Source organism: Castor canadensis, chromosome 4 (genome assembly GCF_047511655.1).
Source record: "Castor canadensis chromosome 4, mCasCan1.hap1v2, whole genome shotgun sequence".
NCBI lineage: Eukaryota > Metazoa > Chordata > Mammalia > Rodentia > Castoridae > Castor > Castor canadensis.
In genome coordinates, this window is record NC_133389.1 from 163,056,847 (window position 1) to 163,081,521 (window position 24,675).

General features: G+C 37.5%; 1 protein-coding gene across 1 annotated transcript in view; it reads left to right on the plus strand.

Annotated features, from left to right (window-relative positions):
• Vwc2l (von Willebrand factor C domain containing 2 like) overlaps positions 1-19,181 on the plus strand; it is a 168,450-nt gene extending 149,269 nt beyond the window's left edge. Inside the window, exon 4 of the mRNA XM_074071658.1 lies at positions 15,918-19,181. Within this exon, the coding sequence (XP_073927759.1) occupies positions 15,918-16,066 (149 nt within the window). The 3' untranslated portion in view covers positions 16,067-19,181. The remainder of the gene's footprint in view (positions 1-15,917) is intronic.
• The last annotated feature ends 5,494 nt before the right edge of the window (positions 19,182-24,675 follow it).

Consider the following 24,675-nt stretch of genomic DNA (forward strand, 5'->3'; position numbering starts at 1 on the left):
TTTTCTACTTAAGATTAACTGCCTTGATCTCTCTTCTCTTCACTCTCCCCTTCAAATTCAAAGAAAACTTATTTTCATGAGCAAGAATAAAAGGAAGATTTCTATTCTCCCAGGGGCAGCCCCTACCCTATAATTATACTTTCTTTGCTTATTTGCTTGTTATTGCATAAAACTGTTTTCCTATTTTCAGAGAGTTCAACGGACTCTTCATTAATATTCTACCATTTAAAACCTCAGTCACTGAGATTTTAAATTTACTTCCTACCTGGAAGTAAATGTTGTCTAAAGTCCATTTATGTTTATGATAAAAGTCTGGGGTCCCAATCTATGATGTGATTGACCACACAAAACGTATTCTCTGAAACAAAATAGCACCTGAGTGTCTCAAAACATCACTAATGCAGAGAGTTCCTTTTAAAGTTCAATTTTAGAGGTTGTTTATTCTGCAGTAATTCAAGCTTGGGCCAAACTGATTGTTTTTCTGGCTTAAACTGCATTGCGGACCTCAAGGAAAAGAACATAAATGTTGGCAAATTTACAGCCTTTAAACAAAATTGCCTTAACTTGAGGGAATTCCCTTAACATTGTTTCTTATAATTTTTTTTCACTTTTCGGGAACTTTTCCATTTCACTGGAATTCAAGAACATGAAGTGTCACAGGAACTGTTTCAAGCTAAAATTCACACATACACACAGAAGCACCATAGCAATATCTTTGTAAATGTAATTTCCTTATATATTGGGTGTCACAGCCAAAGAAGAATAAGAACTGGGGTAACAGAGCCCAGACAATGTTATTCATTTTCCATCAACACTCTAATTCTGTCAGCAAAACTAGCCTACTCTAATCAGAGGCCAGGAATCCAAATCAGGAGGACTGCCAATAAATACAAAATAATCTAATGATTTCCAAAACCAATGTCTTCACTACCCCTTTCCTTCAGTTTAACTCTTTAGTCTGAAATTTCATTCACTGTTTTGTAATATCTTGCATTCCTTTGTTACTATCATCACAAATGTCTGCCAAACCCCAAATCTGGATAAGAGCTAACATTTGGACAGTGACACTCTGTGCTAATTGGTCTTAGCACTGTCTGTATATTAAGTCACTTAATAATATACCAATCTTATTGTCAAGAAAGGGGTCACTCATGTTCATCTCACTTTGCAGATGAGGAAACAGTGTAGAGGGAAGTGGGGAGGAGTGGAGAACAGACAGAATAGGTACCTTGCCTGAGCTCACACTGCTATTAAATGCTGACACTGCCTAGAGCCCTCTTCCACAATATTGTTGAGCTCTGGAGGGAAAGATCACATAAGCAATCAAATTGTTACCATTATAAATTGTAGTCACTTTCCTCACTTGGACTGTCAACCTTGTCCAACAATTTCATTATGCCTCTCCAGTAAGCTGTTTGTTTTTTTAATTCTCCCCAATGACATCTCAAGCTTTTCATTTTCTCCTTTTTTCCCTCCACTCTCAGCAGATTCATGCCACCACTACTTCCCAGAGAAAATACAAATTATCAGATAGAAACTCTTTCAGTCTCCTTTGCCTGTTACTATGGAAGGCAATCTCCATGCCCCATCAAAAAGCACAGAGTTCCATGCCCTTTGCCCATCACAAAGAAATAATTTTACTACTGTGATTCTTTCCTACCAGCACTTAAATATATTTCACCCTCTTTCATCTTAACTATCCTCCTTCAGCACTGCCTCTTAAACCTACTGGCTGGGCTTTCTTTACTTCTATATCCTTGCAACCCACCCATTCCTTAACCTTCTCAAACTCAACTTTTGCTTTCGCCACCTCATAGAAATTGCTGTGTCAAAGTCACAATGAACTTGGCTCTGCCATTATTTCAATCACCACTTCAGCTGCATCTCAGCTAACACTGTCACCTCTTCTACCAGAACTAAAAACATTTCCTGTCTTTTGCTTCTCTGATACTATGTACTCCCATTTTTTCCCCTTTCCTCTATGTATTCTACCTTTTAGTCACTGTTGGCTCCCTCTCTTTTGTCTTCTCCATAAATGGCAATGCTGTGCTATGTTCTAGTCATCTTGCCTTATACCAAATGCCCCAGGGAAAACTCAAACACTCCCCTGCCTTCAATGAGCATTCATTTGCCAGAGATTCCCACCTCTCTATGCCCTACTCAGTCAGTTCTCTTTCCCTGTTCAACTATGTGGAAATGCATATATCAGTTCAAAATTCTAACATTAACCTAATTCTCTCTCCCCCAAAGTCTACCTGTAACATTTCAGAATTATGCTGATTTCTTCTCTTAAACATTGCTCACATCCATCCACTTCTTTCCATTCCCCATGCACATCACCCCAGTCTAACCCACCATTATCTGTGACTCATGCAAGAATTGTTTCAGTCTACTTTCACCAACACAGCCCTCACCTCTGCTTCAGCTCATTATCTACACTGAAGTCAATGTAATATTTAAATTAAAAGTTAAATCTGGTCATGTAATGGTTTTAATTGCCCTTTAGATACCATCCAAAACCCCAAGTGCAGGTTTTAAAAAAGATAAAACACTGTTTCCTACCTGTCTCTACTCCCACAGGCTCTACTTTGCAGTGTCATAAATGCTCCCCGGTGTGCTGTCTTCATTGCACTTAGAAGCTGTTCACAGGATGCCTCTCATCTCCCCCAACACATCCTATTATGACACATCACTTTCTCAGAGATCACTTCTCTAATGCCTAGACTAGACTAAGTTCCCTTAGCATATGCACTCTTTATTTTACTTTTTATAATTTTATCCTGTTGTTACATAGGTTTCAATATCTAGCTTTAACATATCCATGCAGGAAGGTAATCTGTGTCATCGACATTGAATTTCCTTTGCTTCAAACAATGGCTGGTACATCGTGGGTAATTAATATGTGCTTGTAGAATTTTAAATTATCAGGTTATTATCAATCCAAATACTAAATTAACTATCTTTATTACACAGTCTGTGGACTCTATTTGTACTAGTCTTGTCAACATCATGAGCTGTCTACAAGTGCTATTACTTATGCGTTAATGAAATGCCACTTTGTTGCTTACTTTACCCATGGCATGTCTAATAATGCATTATTGCACAACCTGTGAAAATGTCAGCAGGGCACCTTTGGTCATATGTTCTAATAATGAAATAACCTGTCCATCATCTCCTTTCTCGGTGGTTTAAGGCATTTATATTATGTCCTTGAACATAATCAAAGGTTTTCTGTTTCATCTCTGTTATGAAATGTGGTGTGTGTTTATGTTTGTGTGTGCCCACTTTGACAAGCATAACTCATATATCACTCTCCCCTAGTGAAAACATGACTTCCATTCTAACAAGTTTACTCAAGCATATTATTTTGAGGAAATGAAAATACATTTGGAATTTTTTAATCAATCAAGTAGGCAGTTTTCAATGACGATACTAAACTGTGCAGAGAAGGTTTGCTGCTTTAAAAAGTTTTGGTTTTTTATATGAAAGTTAGGTAAAGCTGAGTAACACGGTTTTTTCTAACCTGTTTCAAACCAAAAGATAAATATATACTCTTTTTGTTCCAGTGATAACTGACTTTGGGATTTTTTTGGAAAACGAGGTCATTAAAGCATCCAAAATGGTTCCAAATGCTACATCTCACACATGACTCCTTGGTTCTCAAGCTGTCATGTGGGTAAAAATCATACTTATTGAAGAAACACAATAATGACAGCTCAGAGGCTGATGCTGAAACTTGAAAGTAATTGAACCATTTAACCACCATTTACTTGCTCAGAATTTCTCCTCAGAAATGACCCTTTGCTAAAAGCCCATGTTCTTGTATCATGCTGAATTTATTGCCTTTTGGATGAGCTCTATGTGGAGTGAGGCTTCTTTCAAAACTGGCACTGATTATATTATTTTCATGGTTCCCAATATTATAGTTTTAAACCAAGGTTTGCCTTGGTTTTAAAAGGTTTGCATCAGATTCACCTGTAGTATCACACAGTATGAGAGACCACATACTAGAGTTTTTAATTCAGTAAGCTTCTGATGGGACTGGAGAATTTGCATTTCAAAGATATCCCCAGCGACACTGACATGGCTGATCAAGAGCCCACACTTGCTTCAAAAATGCCCTGACTGAAAGATTCACCCTTCCCCACAACAGATAGCATTCCATCCCACAAAATTAGGTAAAAGTTAAGTTTCCTTTTGACAACCTGTGATCTCACTCTTCTATTACTTCTTTAGGCTGGTATAGGCCAGTTAGAAATATCATTTAGCCCCTATATAATTTTTAAATTTAAAATGTTTTAATTTAAATTTTTAATTAGTGTTAATTTAATTTTAATTTTAGCCACTTTAAAAAAGTAAAAAAATATATTTAATTTTAATAATATAGATAATTTAATGAAACATTCAAAATATCACCATTCAACATGTAGTCGTTATCAAACATTAGTAAACTATTTTACCTTCTTTTTTTCTTATGTTCAAAGATATACCAAGTCTTTGAAATCTGATGTGCAATCCATGAACTTAAAAGCAGACTATACCTTGAACTAACCCCATTTCAAATGCTCCACAAGCACTTGAGACATGCCTAGTGTCTACTTGCTTAGTGAACTTGCAGTGCAGCCCTATAAGTTCAGAGTGAAGGAAATTAGTTCGTTCTGCCCTCCGGATGACTGCTGTCACCACATTTCCTGGATCTAAAATGTGCCAGATGCATTAATAACATAATAATCATTTTAATGAAAAAAGGGAATCCATGACATCAGTAAACATACACGTTGATTTTAAAATGCATGCTAATATCAGGATCCGTTTATTTTTATACACAGAACCAAATATAAATGTGTCAGGCTACTGTAGTACAGATTTTTTTTAACCTAGTTGTTCTCCAGCCCCATTTTCCTCATGTCCCCCATCATCACCAGCTCCTTTCTCTAGTAGCATAATCTATGTTAACAACACAGTATTTGTCTTTCTTTATTTTCCCTCCACCTCATATAATGATATACAAACATACACAAAGGAGTTTGTTTGTCTACAGTTTTTTTTATTAAACTAGGATCATATTATACACATTTCTCTGTATAATTGCTTTTTATTGAATAATAACTCATAAAATTCACAAGTCAGATGGAAGTTGTAATTCATTCTTTTTAATGACCACAGGAGAATCCATGGAGCAGAGGTGCCACAATTTATTCAATATTTCTGTTATTGGTGAGCAGTCACATGTTATCTTGTGTTTTAAAGCAGTAAAGAAAAATCTGGAAAATCCCTCTACAAATTGATAAAAAATCGCTCTATACAGAGATCATGTATGCAATTGCTGTAAATACAATATCTTTGCCTACTCTTCCATTTACTTAGCTTGCAAACTCTATTAGTCGATAACTTAGGCTTTCTCCTACTGTATCTGGGCCCCTTCTTTCCAACAAATTAAAGCACTTACATTAACAGTCACAGAAATCCATCTTAAATTATTTTCCTGAAGAATCCCTTCTCAGTCAATAAAGGGTGCAGCTCAGTTTATCTCCCTTTTGCCCTCCCACAGAGGGCTAAACACTATTCAGATGTCTTTCTTTCTTTCTTTCTTTTTCTTTTGTTCTTTCTTCCTTTCTTTATTTATTTCTCTCTCACTCTCTTGCTCTCACTCTTTCTTTCCTTCCTTTTCTTTTTTATTTTTGGCAGTACTGAAGTTTGAATTCAGGATCTCACTCCACTAGGCATGACCTCTACCATTTGAACCACATCCCAGCTCTTTTTGCTTTAGCTATGTTTGAAATAGAGTTTCACGTTTATGCCCAGGTCCTCCTACTTATGCCTCCCACATAGTTGGGATAACAGGTGCATGTAAACAAGCCCAGTGTTTATTGACTGAGATAGGGTCTTGCTAATTTTTTGCCCTGGCCTTGAACCCTGATCAGCCTGGTCTCTCTGCCTCTCAAGTAGCTAGGATTACAGGTATGAGCCATCATGCCTGGCTTATTCAGGTATTTCCTTCATTCCTCTGATTTCCTGGAGGGAATCCATATTTTATTGCCATATGCCCACTCAAGTTTGCAAAAAACCATTAATTGACACAAGCAGGATAAATTTCCTTGGTTATGTTTGAAAATGAAAAAGAAAAAGGCACATTAGTCTAGATATCAAAGGACCTGCACTCCATAACCTACCCAGGTTTTCATAGATTGTAACTCAGGTGATAACAATAATTAGAATGATAAATAGTAACAGCTAATATTTGTTCAGCTATAATGTGTGACACTGTCCTAAGTGCTTTACATTTGTTAATTCATTTGTTTTTTGAAAACCTCCATAAAGTAGGTTCTCTTATTTTATTATAACTCCCATAACATGATGGACAGCACTGAGTTCGCACAGACACAAAATGTCAGGAGTAGGACTGACATGTGGACCCAAGGTGCTGATCTCATCACCTTACCTCTGTCTCTGAACTTCCACATCCCCAGCTGTCAAATGGGGATAACATATCAATTCTACCTTTAGGATTGCTGAGAAGAAATATGACAGTGATTAGAAAGCCATTCAAAGGTCTAACAAGGTAGGGCAGACTTAGTTCAGCTTGAAAAATTTGACAAAGAGTATCCTACAATTCAAAGCTAAAACTAAGCAGGTGGCCAACCAAGTCATTTCCTGAAGATGAGAGTGGACAGATATAGCCACCGATTGTGAAACCTGAACTTTGTCTGATTGTCAGAGCCTGCTTATTTGCCTGAAATTAGAAAAAGAGCAGCCAACCTTTATCTCTATTGTGTAGCTTGACCGTGTCCTTCCTCTCTCAGCTCCAGCCCTTGCATTTTACTTAATTGGAACACCAAGCTATAAATCTTACATACTTAAGAGCCAGAAAACTCTTTGGAGCTCTCAGACTGAAATTTGTGTGGGAGTTCAGCAATATTGAATTTTCAAATAAAATGATTAACAGTCACCTTCAGGGCAACTTCAGAGAAAACAATCCTTCCTGAGTCTTGCCACCTTAATCTGAAGAAGCTTTTTGTTTTTAGGTTTAATAAAAAGGGTTCGAAAGTAAGTAGGGATGAGTGATGGAAAACCAGTAGAGAGCAACACTCCATCCTTCAGCCTGGGGACCCCCGCTGGCAGTTGGAATCTGATCATTGCTTTCTGTCCAGGCCTAAGAAGGCCATCAGGACATACTATTGGGAAGGTATAGAGAATTTGGTTAAATATTAACTGCAATCATCACTAATTATGGGTTTTATTAGAAACATTTTCCCAAGATTTTAATAATTGAAAATGGGTATACCTGATCAGAAAGACTATTTGCTTTCCCATAGCACAATAACATCTATCTGACTTCATGGAGCAGAGAATTAAAATCAGTGAAAATGAAGGACATAATCCAATCAAATTCAATTATAAATGGAAGCCTACAAGCCTACTGTTTGCTGAAACAATGATTTAGATGCTCTGCCAAATAAATATAGGATGTTTATGGCATTACACAATAGGAATCTGCCTCATTTATGCACCAGAAAGATCATTTACAACTAATTTCTAAGAGATACCAAGCTTCAATACTAAATTTTCAAATCAAGGCCAGAGATTGCAATTCTCCAAAGAGGTTTATTAAATAATATGAAGTTGTTGTCAGAAGGAGGATTTTCAAGGATGCTACACTAATTTATAATCGTAATGTGTCTATAATATAGTCTTGACCAGCCTGGCTTTTCTAGTCTCTGGGAAGTAGGAAGTTTGGCTTTAAAGAGCATCTGGGTTGACAAGAAACAAGGGCAGGATGTCTCCTACTGAGGGTTCTCTGTGCCAACCTGCCTGCCTTCCACATTAATGGCTGGAACCATGCTGTCTTCTCAGCCATATGTGCTTCCTGGGAGCAAATCCTGCCGTGTACTTGCTAAGAAGAAGTTGTGCAAAGCTGTTTGAGGAGACATTTCTCTGTTCCATATGGGAATTTTGTAGCCAGATATTCCCCTTCCCACTCATCTATTCACCTGTTCATCCCTTTACCTATACTTACATAAACATACAGAGAGAGAGAGATTTAAATATCCTATTGCTTGCCTCTACTGAAACCAGGTGCTATCAAAACTTGGAAGAAATGAAAAGTAGCTACTACATACAGAAAGATTGTGTTCTGGGATGGAATATAGAAAAATGATTCTCTGTCCCAGCTTAGTTTCTTATTAGCTGTGTGACTTTGGGCAAGCCACTTGACATTCTACATCTTATTGTCTCACCCATAAAATAAAGAAAATAATAGTTTACAGGAAGAGAAAAGAAGACCACACATAAAGAGCTCTTAAACAGAATTTAAATTTGGGTATGGTAATGCATGCCTGACATTCCCGTGGTTGGAAGACTGAGGCAGGAGGATCACAAGTTTCAAGGTTAGCCTGAGCTATAGAACAAGAACCTGCCAGAAAGACAGAGAGAGAGAAAGAAAGAAAGAAAGGAAGGAAGGAAGGAAGGAAGGAAGGAAGGAAGGAAGGAAGGAAGGAAGGAAGGAAGGAAGGAAGGAAGGAAGGAAGGAAGGAAAGAAGGAAGAGGGAGAATGGAAGGGAGGGAGGAAGGAGGAATATGGGAAAGGGGAAGGGCAGGGAAACGAAAGGTGAGCAGGAAAGGGAAGATGAAAGGGAGGAGGGATGGAGGGTGAAAGAAAAGGGAATGGAATGAAAAGGAAAGGAAGAGGAAGGAAAAGGCACAAATTATTCACTGAATTGAGTATTGTCCCCTGGGTCTGGATTTCATCTGAGCTTCTTACAAGAGAAAACTGTAGAGCTGGAATAGGAGAATATAGGATTAAAACTAACATTCAGAATAAATAATAGCACTCTGAAGTTTGCCCTCGTTGAGCTCCCCACCCCCACATTCCCATCCTTTTAGCATCAGAAATGAATAATTCCCTCCTTCTTATGATTGGGGAAATCCCTTACCTATGAATAAAATCTATCTCTCCCCCAGAAAAACTACAAAAACCAGGAATTCATGTTTCAACCTTTCTTGCAGCTAGGGGCACTTGACTAAGCTCTGCCTGACAGACATACTGCAGCACACTTGGAATTAAAAGCTAGAAGCACAGGCCAAGGCTTGCAAAGTCTCCATTCTGGCAAGGCTGACAGGAAAGGTAGTTGTAAGGTGGTTCTAGCAGCAGCATTGGAAGTCACACTGTGATACTGATGGGCCAGCTGCTCTCTCCACGGTGGATGTTAACCAGGCCCCTGCTCCAAATCTGTTACCTCCAACTTAATTCTCTTGGCTATTCTGGATAGTCTCTAGATACAACTTCCTTCAATAACTGTTTTTTTCTGCTTAAATTATCCAGGATTGGTTTTGTTGACTAAGTTTCCTCCTCTGCTTGCAACAGCCCTGTACCTCAATGATTCTGTACACAGTCCTGGTCCTCTGGGGACTGCAACTAAACTGTCTTTCTAGAAATCATTTCCACCCTCCAGACCTTTACCTCCTTCTTCTTTCCAAATCAAATCGCATATTTCTTGAGGGCTTTTCCCTTAGGACTTTATTTTCTATAACGGATAATCTGATCAATTAATTCAAGTCACTGTTAATTGCTGACACTAATCTACATTATGACAGCATTTTAGCAGATGGTTTTAATGCCTCAAAGCAAAGGAAAAATGCATATGTTTCAGTTATCATCACACAATGCCAGTGTCTCTGAAGGTTCTCGTCTTTGTCTCCAATCTCAGAAGTCCTGCACCCACCAAGGTAGGTCTTCTTTACTCCATCCATAGGTGCTCTATAGACCAATCACATAGTGACACTGGTGCATTTGACAGAAACAATGTTTTTACCTCATGGTGGGGAACACATACACACACACACACACACACACATTACTTCAGTGGCTTCCCATTCTGTTAAAATAAAGATCAAAATCTTTAACATGACCAAGAAGGCCCAGAAGCTTGAGCTCTAACTTAGTTATGTGCTCACTATTATTTAACAACTGGCTGGGGAGTAAGAGGATGGTGTGGAGATTAAAACTCTCATTTGAAGCATTTTCTGATTTTGGTGGCATAAATAAACCCTCCATATTTAATTTTAAACTACCCAAATCATGTTAATAAGATTATAAAATTTATGAATATTTAACAATTTGCTGGCACAAGCCAATATATCACTGTCCAATTTGCTTTTCTAGCTACTTCACTGACCTCATCTGTCCTCTCCAACCCCACTGGTCTTTTCCACTTCCTCAGTGAGTCACACTCCAAAGCCCACTCTACTCAGTAACTCCCCTCCATACGTTGAATGGAGTCATGTTCTTTGCTCCAATCCACAACTCTCTGGGCTTCTCTCCTTCAAAACACTTATTTCACATTGTACTTTTAGTTCTTAACACAATCGTGATGGTCAACGTTGCAAGCAAACATGAATCTGAACAAGATGTGAACACAGTGACCATCAGCTTCTTTATCCCTAGAGTTTCAGGGCTCACCAAGAAAAAAAGTTAAGTGGCTGAGTTAATCTGCATGATTCTTACAACTACAAACATGACACAAACCCTTTTATTTGCTGCTGATTTCTTTTATTCCTGGATTACTGAAGCGAGAGAAAATCATTCCAAATGCTTTTCCTCTAACCCCTATTTATGCAAGTGCTTCATGGTATTTCAGGGAAGTTGAGGTGGGAAGACAGAAAGTAAAGCTACTGAAAAGTTAGAGTTCCCAATTCCCCACAGCCACCTCTCCAGAGAAGCTCTGTTTATATATATATATATATATATATATAATTTGATGCATTACTCTTCATTGTAATACTTCTTTTGAGTGATTTTTATCATGGAAAAAATTTGCAAACCAGTTTTTATTCTATATATGTAAAAATTAAATGATCAGAAAAGTACAAAATAGGGAAAAATATTTATGTTTTAAGGGAAAATATTTTCATATATGAGTATCCTCACCTTTCCTTTTTTCCTCCTAGCTCCAACTCCCAGTAAAGAATTGCATTTCCAACTTTATTGCATTTTTAAAAATGTGAGTCCTCTCTGACACTGGACCATATGGGTCTCCATTTGTATTTAGGTTACAAAATATTTGCCTAAAGTCAGTTTGAACCAAGTTACATGCCACTTTTATTATACTTCTTGGTTAGTATACATCCAGTACCAGCAAGAAATTCAATGCTGCCTTAAGGAAATTCTCATAGTTTATGCATTTGTTCCATAGGAAGTATCTTAGTTTTTAAATAAATTACATTTCCTGGAGACTATATGAGTGCATAGTATAAAACAGGTAAATATATAAAGATCTATAGAAAAGGTCTCACTTCTTTCTAGCCACATCACATCTCAGCCCTCACTATGCATCCTCAATACTAAAACCAGCTGGACTTCTAAATTCTGATCAGAAGCTCAGGATTCGGGGAAGAGAATGCACCAATATACTCCTAGCATCTCACCTCTTTTCCTGGGTGACTAGAGGTCTCCTATAAGTCACAGAGAGTTGAATTTCTATCTCAGAGATGCTACATACTGAATATGTGATTTCGGGCAAGTTCTTTTTGTCTATGAGGCTCAATGTCTGGAGATAAAAGTGTGTACCTTCTCTGGTTTGTTGTAAAGACTAAATGAGAACAAGTCCTGACCTGAAGTCAGTGCTCAAGAAATTATTGCCACGTGTTTCCATCATTAATGAGTATTTCTATACCAACAATACCTAGACTAGGCTAATACACAGATAAGGCCTGATCTATAGGTTCAGAAAACAAGTTTGTTTCCAATGCATAAATAGCTAGTTTATTCTATCTCATTCAGTTAAACAAACGCATACTGAGTTCTTAATATCTGCCACACTCAGCATTAGGCCTGATTCATAAAAAATAATAAATATTCAGTTCCTGTCTTCAAAGACCTGGTGATGTATACCATGCCTAGCAGATAAGACCTGCATTTTTTATTATCAGTATATATTTGTGGTACAGGAGGATAAATTGTGATATTCACATATGTGCTTACAGTATATCTTAGTTGTAGTCACCCCCTCCATCATTCTCCCTCATTCCCCCTCCTTCTTAGGACAATTTCAACAGGTTTAATTATTTTGCATATATGAATACAAAATACATCCACTATATTCGTCCTCCCTTTTTTCTTATGCCCTGCCTTCTTTCACTTGTACCTTCCCCTGGAAAAGAGCCATTTTAACCTCCTGTCCCTCATTTTTTAGAGTGTACATTGATAGTCCAAGGAGGTTTTGCCTTAGCATTTCAGACACATCTATTATACTTTAATCTATTATATTTTAATCATTGCTTACTCTTTCTCTATCACTCTGCTTCAATATTATTCAAGAGCTTACAGTGCATTACATTATATTATATTCATACATAGATAGCTTGTTTCAATATTTCACTTCCCATAATCCCCTTAGATAGATCCACTAATACAATCTTGTTTTCTCTCACTATATACCTATCTATGTATGATCACATACGTATTTATATGTACATTTAACCTACAGGTCTAGCTTCCACATATGAAGGAAAACATGCGACCTTTGACTTTTTGAGCCTGACTTACTTCACTGAACATGATGTTCTCCAGTTCCATTCATTTACCTGCAAACAACATAATTTCATTCTTCTTTATGACTGAATAAAACTTCATTGTATATATATACATTTTCTTAATCCATTCATCAGGTTGGGGGCATTCTTAAAGAGCTCTAAGAGAGACAAGCTCACATTGTTGGCAACTACCACATTGAATTCTCAGTTGTCTGGAGACAAAAAAGGAGAGAGAGAGAGAGAGAGAATTCATTGACAATTAATGTACCATCTCCATCTCCTCTTACTCTTGGCCCCAGAAGAATGAACAATTGCTCACCATCCTTCAAATAATAAGCCTCCCTTCTCTAAAAGTTATTGAGTTATTCCTCTATCTTCTTTTTTCTAGATTAAATAATTCCAATCCCTTTAACCTTTCCTCAGAGGTCCTATTTGCCAGCCTTCAGTTTAATCATTTTCATGCTCCCCTGTGGAGTTTCTCCAAGTCCTCTGCATTAAAATACATTGCCTTGCCTCTGAGTTCACTCTTCTAAGCAATTTACTCCTTCACATAGACCAAGACAGGGGAGAGCACCCCCTCCCATAAAAGAAGGATGGGAGATAGAAGTAAGGATGGAGTTCCTACACAAGCAACTTACATAGAACACCCGTATGCTCAAAACAAATTAGCAGTCACTGTCACTGCTATTAAGGAGAAAGGACTGAAACTAGATCAGTTTCTAAATAGTGCCAAACATTCCACTTACAATTATCCAAATTACTTCTAAGTAGATAAGACTGTTAACAGAAAGCTTGAGACTTGCTGTAGTTACACCTGAGATTCTCAGAAGTACACCAATAAAATCACTGGAGTACTGAAGTTAATGAGCTCAAACAAGGATTTTGGCTTCTATAAAATACCTCTGGTCACCAGGTCAACAGTTGAGAGCTTACTGTGTTATTTACAGGCAGTCCATTTGGGCACATATAAAAGATCTTTTTTTATATTCTATTCATCAATATAATTAATATTTCTTGGGCTGAAATGCAGCAAATTCCACATGATTCTTAAGAAATGATGGCTAGAGGTTAATCAAATACATACTGATCATGCACACTACCAACATATGCAGAAAGGGGCAACTATGAAAATCAGAGCTCTAGTAAAATATCCCTTAAAAACTGCCCAGTGGCTTGTAAGAAATTTCTTTTAATACATTCCTCCCTGCCTTTTTCTTTTATTGTGCTCTTGAGACTAACAGCCCCCTGTGAGACAGCAGCTTATCTCTACACACACACATACACAAACACACACAGATACACACACACACACAAAGCCAAGGTTCTTCTGTCAAATTTCTAAATCCTCTAAAAAAGCTATGAAAATTCTTACTAGAAAATATTCTGTTTGTTTCGTAGACTTTTTTTGAAACTACTATTAAGGAAAAAATTGTTTTCCTTCCCCATCTGGAAAAGCTAAACATACATGATTGGGTGAAAAGTCTTTGGTTAGATGTGGGTGGTGAAGGAGCAACTATTGCCTTCTCTGGGCTGATTCCAAGCAGACAGGTGGTGATCAGATCTAGTTCCATTTCTGAAGCTACCTTGGCACTGGCAAGACCATGTTTGGCCTAGAACTGGCTGAACTGAGAGATGTCTGTCAACAACAGGCCTGGGATATCCAGTTACATTCTGGGAAAGCCTCCTTGCCAAGTTCTCTGCAGACTCCCTTAGTTCTGGGTTCAGAACAAACTTCATGGTTTGGTGTTAAATTATCCCAGAAAGCTGCAGTCACAAAGCCATTCCAATCTATCAAACACTGACTTAAATCCCCAGATGTATGTAATTAATAGTGTTCCTTAAATAATCAAAAATTAAGATGATCAAGATGAATCATGATGATATAAGGACACAAAACACCCTCCTGGAAAGAGGCAGATAGTCACTAGCTATTTGATTATCAGAGGTGGCCCAATATGTCCCCCTACTCTTGCTCATTCTCCATGCTCAGGCACGTGCCCCAGATGTTTGTCTACAGAGGGATGGAAAGCACAGGAACACAAATACCACTGGCAAAGGCATGCACGGTTGAGGTCTAGGTGTTCCGAAACAATGAGCATGTAAAGCTATAGCATATTTGAATATGCTATATTAAAATATTAAAACCTCTTTAGAGGTTTAGTTGCTAAACATACATTGTGACTTAGTAGTTATAATTTTTATAAAAGCAAGCTTCCACTAATGAACTAGACCTACAAATAGCCTCTGATTTTTCTTATCAAGTGGTAAGAAAGTGAAAGTAGGGCACCAATGTTGACATACGTTGCTCTGTTACTTCTCAGTGATCATGGCAAGTGGCCAGTAATGCTGGATTAAAAATCATGACTAGATACAATTCAGTGCTCCTCCTTTACCCAAATGTACACATCAGAGATTTATATCAAATTATTCTTAAAAGCCAGCAATTTGTACCCCCTACTATAATCCACTGTACCTTGGGTAGAAATGTTTATTCCATTTGAACTTGGGAACTATTATCAACTGATACAGAACACTGGCATCCCTACATTGGAAAAGCCAAAAGAAAACAAAATGGAAAAGAGTAAATAATTAACTAAATTAAGATAAAGGGGAGAAAGATATGGAGGAAATGAAAATCTGAGCTTGATCAATTTTAAAAGAATTTGTCTAAAATGAGCAGGTAACATCTACAGAAAAGCTTTTCTATACTTGAAAAAGAAAAACAAAATTCCTGCTGACTTTCAAAAGCCAACTTTCTAGATATGATAGCCAACAGATTAAAGGAACTCCATTTATAAAAATCAAATAAACCTCTAACAAAGCTTGTTTGGGGATATGAATAAATCATCTGGTCATGAATTATTCATTGTTATCAAGAAACAAGCTGGGGATTCCAGGAACTGGGCCCAGGAGGAGCTGAAGCTGGGGAGTGAGTTCATTGCCTCCTAACCACCACATGAAGGGAGAGGTCAGCGGGTACTGCCACGTGATACAGACTATGCCAGCCCTCCACTTGTGTTTCAGGGGACACTTTGGCAGCCTTTATGCCCACAAGACAAAACAAATAAAGTTTAATCCACAGAACCTTTAGAAAAGTGCTTATACTCAGTAAGCAAATATTCTCTCTTTCTCTCTCTGGGACTTTCTTTTTTAATTCATGATATATATGGGAAATATGAATTGTATTTCAAAAGACAGTAGGGTTGAAAGTGTGAATTTGAAAGAGAGTGCTAGAAGATTCCTTGATGATAAGTTGCTAGCGTAGACTGACCTACTCATTCATCACTTTAGGTATTCGGATTGTTCTGAGGGGAGAGGAGTGGTAAGAGGGACTAGGGGAGCTCCCCAGATTTAATCAACTAATCAATGCTTGTGTATGTTTTCAGGTCCAAACTGCTTTGCAGGAACTACAATAATTCCGGCTGGCATTGAAGTGAAAGTGGATGAATGTAACATCTGTCACTGTCACAACGGGGACTGGTGGAAGCCTGCTCAGTGTTCAAAGCGTGAATGCCAAGGCAAGCAGACTGTGTAGGACAAATTTCCAACCAATGACAAGTTCTTAGGAGAGGATGTGATGGCTTCTATACTGCACATGTTGAACACAAAACAAAACAAACAAACAAACTCCTGCCAGCTACAACAGGGTCACCAGCAAAACCTTTTGGGGTTGACAAAAGTGAATATTTTACTAAGAGGAAATTTCTCTCTTTTTCTCTTGCTATATAAAATATATATAGTATATAGCTATCTAAACCGCTTTTGTAATTACCGATGCTTGATGGTGACTTGACGACTGGATTTCTGGAACAACAAAAAAGAAATGGCCTTGAACAGGCTCCTTCCTGGCGATGCCTCTGACCTGCCAGCTCACCGCATCTCCTGATTTACTCCATGTTTTACTCTTCTGTACATCCCACATGGCATTTTTCTCTTGTAGTATTTTTTTTTCACTTTTAGAGTCTAAAATGGCCAGATTTGACTGCACAGTAAGAGTTTTGAGTTGTATCAAAAAAAGGTTTGATAAACATCAGAGAGGAGGATCCTTCCTGAGAAAGAAATTTCAAGAGCACCTAAACAATTGCTCCGATGGAGTGAACATCATACCCTGTAGGCCAAGACATATGGGTGGACACATAGACAGACCTTTTGCTGGACAGGGTGAGGAGTGGGTACTTTGTCCGTTAGGTGAGGGCTCACAATTTGATTCTTACAAACCACACATTTCATACACAAAACTTTGAAACTGCCAATCAAAACAAATAGTTGAAGAACACTATGAGCTTAATTAAAAAATCCAAAGAGACAGGTTTCCAAAATTGTAGCATTTATCATCAAGCTTCATGATGCTGAATTTGAGTTTGGTTTGTAACTAAACATACTGTAAACCCATTTTGTCACCAGGCAATATAAATTCCAGAGCCAGGGTGGGTAACTACACTGTGAATCTGAACCCTTCTGAATATTTCTGACTTTTGAGTTCAGATTTAGCTGAAAGCCAGTCATACACACGAGCAGTTTTATGGTTTGAGACTGTGTTTGCCATGTTACAGTTGACAACTGCTCAGCCCTAAGTCTAAAATCCAAATTCAGGACACTTTCCACCTCAAGTGCTGATTTAAATTAAAGATTAGGGTAGAGTGAGTCTTGCACAATACAATTCCATTTGTTGAACATTTTTTAAATTGTATATATTAGATACTGAACTATTAAAGTGAACCTTTGAAGAGTCTCAAGGTTGCCCTGGTAATGCTGCTAGTATAGTAATTGAAAAAAACAAAAATACACAGGGTATCTGATGCCACCTGAGTCAAGTGCAAAATTCAAAGTTCTGAGACCACATGGCATAGTTAGCTGCTTGTTCCACTCTCCCGTCCTAAAAACCCTGGCGCAGATCTGATAGGGTCCTTGAGGAAACTTTAAGGTTATCTTCATTGTCAATGTTCTCTTTTTTTCTCTTCCCACCCCAATCTGAGCTTTGCCACAGCTCCTGTGGAACACAGTGTTCAATCACAGGCTATAGTAATAATATTTTGAGCAAGGTAGTAATTGTTGTTGGGGGGCTAGCCCATTCTGCAGCAACCCTGGCTTCTATTCACTAAGTATCAATTATCCCCCAAGTTGTGACAACCAAGTGTCCCCCAAGGGTGGGAGTGGGAACTTCTCACCTGGCTGAGAAGCAGTGATCTAGAATAACTGCTAGTGTTAAGTTCTACCGGGAGGTACATGCTGGAAAACTCTGGCTGCATGTGTGGCTTTGGGAGCCCTTGTGCCCTTTGGGTCATGCACAAACAACCCCAGGGTCAGTCTCCTCCGTAAGAAGTGACGCTTCTAAGGTCTGCCCCTGGACATGTTTCTTCAGCCTCATAAATTGGTTTATCATTTATAATTGTCAGCCTCTCTTCCCTGGAAGCATCTTCTGTCATCAAGAAAGAGTTGTCAATTCCAAAATTAATGTGCTGACGAGTTGGACCTGACACTTTTATGCACACTGTGTTTGTATTATGATACAAATAGCCACGTTGGCGCCATACTGAGGAAGAACATCCAGCCGCCTTCCCTTAGAACACCAATTTGCTACAAGGTTGGTGCCTTTCAGTTGCCACCATGGATACATCATATAGACAGTCGTGAATCATTCATGAACAATTCTGCATGATTTATGCCTGCACTCAGAAGTAAAGGCATTCCACACTTCGCTTGTGTCTAGACAGAGACATATTATAGAGCTTTCTTTGCCCTGAGGTTGCCTATTGCCAGCTTCAAAAACCCACACTCTTGGAAAGAAATAATAATAATAATAAATGACAGGAATATGGTTTGAGACTCAGAAAATATCATTAATAAAGCCATGTAGCATAGTACCTTATCTATTATTAAGGAGACACTATGTCCTTTTTAGGAAATAGAAAGTGCGGCTGGGAAGCTGAGGTACAGAAATTTTGCATCAAAGTCTTGGCACAGTTATCATCACAGCAAGAATATTCTGGAATGGAGTATAACATCCATCAAGACACTCTTCAGAGAGTGCAGTAGGCAGTTTCTCCGTGGCCTCTGTTACCAGCTAGAGAGGGGGATTTTTATTGTTCTTGTTGGATTCAGGGGGTTTTGGTTCTTTTTTTCTTTTTTTTTTTTCAGTCTCACTACAAGCTGTTTCCTTTAAGACTTTGTAGCACTGACATTTCTCCCCCTGTAGGGAGAGATGAACCTATACTGTGACAGAATTTCTCATAAACCGATAAACATTTGACAACTTCCTTCTACCCAGGTCATTGAGAAATTCTTTCCAAACTCTGAACATCAGAGTTCTGCTATCATCTGTTTGTTTTTATTTTCATTTTCCCTTTGAACACATTGTTTGAGCCACACTGTCACCTCTATGTTTCCATTTCTCCTCTGCCTTTGGTTCTTGGCTTTAACTACAGCTATGTTTAAATAAGGGATTAACATCCTGTTTGTCAGCTGATGCCTGTTAAAAATGATTCAGTTTCTAAAATCTTTGAAAAATGGTGTGCCTGAAAACTAGTGAGAAAAAAAAAACCTAAACACTAAACTGTAAAAAAGGGGATTCTAGCAACAATATTTGATGTGTAAAAGAATATATTATTAAAAAATTATTTTGTTAAATATAAAGTGTGTTAACCAGCGAACATTGTTTGTGGTATATTTTTCCTTCTCAAATTTCTCCCTTCTCCCCACTCTATTTAATGGCTAGTTCTGGGTGACATCTATCATTTGAAAGTACATGCAGTATTAGAGCTATACTCAGTTATAACTAAGCATTGGCTTTATTTAGCATTTGCCTGTGTGCCTTTTCATTTTTCATTCTACAAAGCAAGGATGACTTGGGGATCAGAAAAGCAGCACAAATAAACTAACACAGAGTGCAAATGATAGGAAAAGTCTTTCCTGACTCCACATCAATACTAACGATAATCTATAATTATCGAGTGCTTACACAGGCCAGGCACTGTGCTAATCTCTGAGCTCAAACACTGTTTGATCCATACAATACACCTATGGGAAAACCAGAATACAAGTAGTTTAAATGCTTGGCCTAAGATTATAGGATAGGAAAGAGCAAAGCAGGAATTTCTTATACAAGTTTCAAACATTCAGAAAAATCAAGAAAATGGATTAAAGTCCCTCTATTTACTCATTTTCCAGATTCAATATATCAAGACCTTGCGGAAGTCTTCATTTTTTCTTTTCTTCCCTTAAGTTTTCTTTAAAACAATAACAGGCATCATTTCTCCCCCACAAATTACAGTAATCATTTCTTTTTTAAAAGTGGCATTTTCTTAGAAACCATACTGCTATATTTTTAAACCTAACAAACTTAGTAATTCCTTAGTACCATCTAAAGTCCACTCCATAAAATCTGATTCATAAACTCTGTGAGGAGGGTGTTTGCATGATCCAAACTACCTGTAACATTGCATTGGTTGTTATGTCTCCTTAAATTCAAAATATGGATTTGAACCCTGTCAACCTAAGCTAGTAACTCTGACAGAATCCTGAGTTTATTGTTGCTTTTTGAAGATTGCTTCTGGGAATACCCCTTTAATGCTCCATGTTAAACTCCCTTCTAGACCCTGAGGCTTTCTACTATCTGACCTCCAGGGGGCAGCAAAGAGTCCCAGAGCAGGACACACCGCTGGAGGCCAGCCCTGGCAGAAATATCTTTTCCATGTGCAAGCTTTCCTCAGGGAGTAAGAGTAAACCGTTATTTTCTTTCTTCTTGAGGCACACATGCTGCCTAATACACAGTGCAGCTGAGCAATATTTTATAAATTTCCATCATTTTCTGCATTATTAAATGAACAAAGAAAAGACCCAACCACAAAGAAAACATCAATATGGCATTCCCAAACACACAAATACACACCCCCTACTGTGCATTTTCTCAAAGCAAACTCAGACTTTCTTGCCTTTCACCTCACATGCACTCCATTCTCTTCTATTCCCTGTTTCCATTGCAAAGGATTGTATATAGTTCAATGCAGACTCAAAGTTTCATGGAGTGGACAGACACCTCAATCATGGGAGAGAAAGCTATGAATGAAGAGAGTCCTGGGTTTGCTGAGGTTTTTTGAAGTTTTATACTGGGTATTATTATGTCCTAAAGAAAGATATTTTCATGATTTTCAAAGACAAAATGCTAGGTGAGCCAGAAAACTTACCTATACCTTCTTACCACATCTCTAAGGGATTTACAACTTAAATTGGGATGAAAACCTTCTGAGTGAGCCTCAAATTGTTCTAACTAGTATAGACACCTATTCTCCCTAACCAACCTCATACACCTAGAAAGTATATTGTTCTTTTGATGAGCCTGACACAGCTAGAGCTTTCATAAAATAAAAGTTAAATGAATTGAATTGAATGTACTTCATTTAACTTTGTACACTCAAAAATATTTTTATATTCCAAATATTTTCAGTGGTGGTAATGGCATGATGGCTTTCTTTGTAAATGTTGAAAATCTTATTTGAATCTAAAACTCTAAATAACCCACACACACATTACAAGGTGGCTTAGAGTAGGGTTAGTTTTTAAAAAGCCTATACTTTTAGAATTAAGTTTGAGTTTTAAGGTTTTCCACATAATAGCCATGTGAGGTAGTAGAGTTGGAAAGGAATTTGGATATAAAATTCAGCTACCATGTCTTGAGTTCAATGAATGGGTCAGACATCATCTTGATTATTTATAATAGACAATGATTTGCATTTATTAGTTAACCATTCTCATAACCGTGAAATTATGGTCTGGTATTCCCATTTTACAGAGTACAATACTGAGATCCAGAAAGGTTTTCTTCATACTCACACAAGGCAGAACCAGCTTTTATATCAGAAAGGAAAGTACTAAACTGTATTATACCCATAAAATAGCTTAGAATGCAGCCTGAAACATAAGAAGGTAGGTCCTAATTTACATTACCTATCATTAGGACTGGTGGTTTCAGAAAAGACATATAGAAAAGATTATACTGGATTTGGATCTTGTAGCTTAAGTACAATTTGGATGGGTATTTAGAGGAATGGTACATAAAAAATGAGTAGTATATTTTGAATATGTCTAGCAGTCAGATATGATTTGAGTGCAAGGCTAGAGATGGAGGCACACAGGCAGAGATGTATCTGGGGAAAAAACCCAGTTGTTAAGACCTGAAAAATCATGCTAAGAAAATTGGACTTGGTTTTTACTGGTACTGTGGTTTAATTACATCAAAGGAGAAGATGTTACGATCATATTTGTATCTTGGAAACAATTCTGACAGCAGAATGAAGGATGAATTAGAGTCCAGACACTAATAGAAGTTAATTATAAAAGCCCAGGTAAAAATAATGATCTGGTATGAGTGAGACTCATACAAAGCAGCTGGGACAAGAGGACTTCATGGAAGATCAAATGGGGATTCAAGAACTAAGAGTCACATTGCTAGGGACTAGCAAGGGACTAAAAGGACATTGATACCAGTAACAAACAATAACATGGACGCTATGCCTCATGTGGGGTGGTGCCTTATCTCATTTTAGGACATTATGGTGGTAATATATCAGATATTTAGGGCCAAATTCAGATATGCTTATCTCCAGGGCAGCCCACCATGTTTCTATTTGCTATTATTTTCACATTGATTTGAATAATTGCAATTTGAATAGACAAAGTTTACCACTGGTCATATTTTTTCCTGCTATTCTTGAAATGGAAGTCAAAGTTAAGAAGTACAAGATTAACATAACTCTTTTACTGGTTTGTGGCAAATATTAATATCATACTAGAACTTATTCACATACTATGATACAGACTTCTTATATATTTCCAGCATCTCTCTCCATACTTAGTTCTTTAAAAAATTAAATGTTGGCTTTATTTGCCATATTGTTGTTCACCAGGATTCTGGAAATCCAAAAAAGGGATTATTCAGGTGTCTACTGTGGCCATCTCTGTTTGTTTGTTTGTTTGTTTACAGGACATATAGGGATAAATGGCAAGTGACAACCTGGGAAAGCCCTTCAATTTGAGAGTTCTAAGACACTTAATCTTCTCCCTATATACATATTATATATTAATATATATATTAATATATATAATTTTTTGCCTTTTTTTGTTTTTTGGTTTCATTTTCTCTTTAATTAATCACAACATTAGGTCAGCCAGACCCATTAACTACATTCTCATTTAGACCTTTCAGAGATGCAGTTGCAGATGCAATTTTGTTTGTTGACCCATGATCGATAGCAATTAATAGCATCTCTTTAATCTTGTTGAAAGGTCTGTCTCTGGCTTCCAGTACCATCTCAAAGGATAGGTATCCACACATGCAGGTTATTTGGCTTGTAAGCAATAGTTTTCTTCAACCACTAACTGTTCTGGTGACTTAGCCTCCATTTCAGAAGTCATAATTCTCTACAGTGTTTTTAATGGCCATTCAAAAGTTTGTGTTGGCTCTGTAATAAAATTTCTCCACTGTGAGCTCATCATGCAAATATTATGAGCCTGGAATGTTGAGAAAAATACTATAAAGTAAATTTTAACTCAGGAAAATATATGTACAACTTTGAAAATGCATTATATCAACAAAATAGATGCTTAAGCCTCTTGGGACTTCTCCATGTTTTGTTATAGCTAACCCAATCCCTGAAATCCAGTGTTTTTGTTTTGTCTGTCATATTAATTAAAGGATCAATTCATTTATTCAATGAGCACCTTTTCAGCTAGAAAAGTGGACACTATAGTTAAACTAAATGATGCAGTTTTTCCTACACTCAAGGAGCTCAGTCTGGCAAGGCAAAGAACACGGCAAGTCTGCAATAACAAAGAGCAGAGTGCTGTGCTCCACATGGACAGGTACACTGGAAACATGGGCAAGTGGAAGTGCATCAGCCTGGGTCTGTGACAAGGCTTTCCAGAACGTGAACTTGTTATCTGAGTTTTAAAAATAGTCAATGCTCTCTTGCAATTTGTATGGAGGAGTTTCTGCTGACACAGCTCAGACCATGCAACTGCCCCATTTTGCTAATGAAATTCACCCAAATCAGCAAATATGTGCCTGGCACAAAGCCAGGGGCTTGAAGCAAAACAACAACATAAAAGCAAAGATACATCACCTCCATATTGTAAAAGAATCATTTGTCTTGGTGCTCTCAGCCCATCTTTTCCACAGTCAATTCATTGACCAAAAGAATTATTTCTCCTCTAACTTTTTTGAGTATGCAAGGCATTACATTTTATCAAAGTTGCCAGAATCTGGATACTGTTCTCCTCCAATGGAATCTGCATTGTTGGGCTCATCCATTGAACTCCTACTTGGCACCAGGCTTAGCTGTGGAATGGAACAGTGGGACCCCATTAAAGCATCAGTAGGCAAGCAAGATATGTATTTTGGAGCAAAGATCGCTTTCCAAATGTGTGGAAATGATCATATAAGGATGACCACATGCTTTGCAAATTTGCAAAATTAGTCTTGGAGCCAACTGTCAAGTTTCCTGGGTCATAGTTTCATGTAGATAATAAAAATATACTAGGTAACATATTATACATAACTTTTGGATTTATTGGGTATATAATTAGAAGATACATAAATTTGTAATTTGCAAGTATAAAATATCTAAGGTACATATTTGTGTATTTGTATGTATGCATCAGTAGTAAAGGCCTATATGTTCATAGAAGTGTGAAAACCTTAACTATTATGGTAAAGTGATGACTGGGTCAATAAGATCAAATACCTGCTAAGTCCCCATCTATCTAGTACACTCTTGTTCCTCTTTTGCACCTAACAATTGCAGGCTTATTTAGCTTTCCCACCTTTGCTTTGCTGTGAAGCATTTCATTAGTTCTGCTTGTTCATAGATTTAATTTCCCATCCCTAATCATTTGTGGCTCACGTGGTCCATCGATTTCAGAGGGAGGCAGAACATAAGCACAGGAGAGTTATAGCAGGAAATGAAAACCAAGCTGCCATGGAGTCTAAAATCATTGCAGTGACAATGAAATGTAAATATTAAAAGGAAAATATTTGCTAAATGTGTGAATAAGCATATGGTATGGGGGTATTGCTTTTCTTTTGCTTCCTTTTTTCATTTTTCAACTAAACAATCATTTCTGCTTGAGAGGGCTTCTTTTCCAATTACC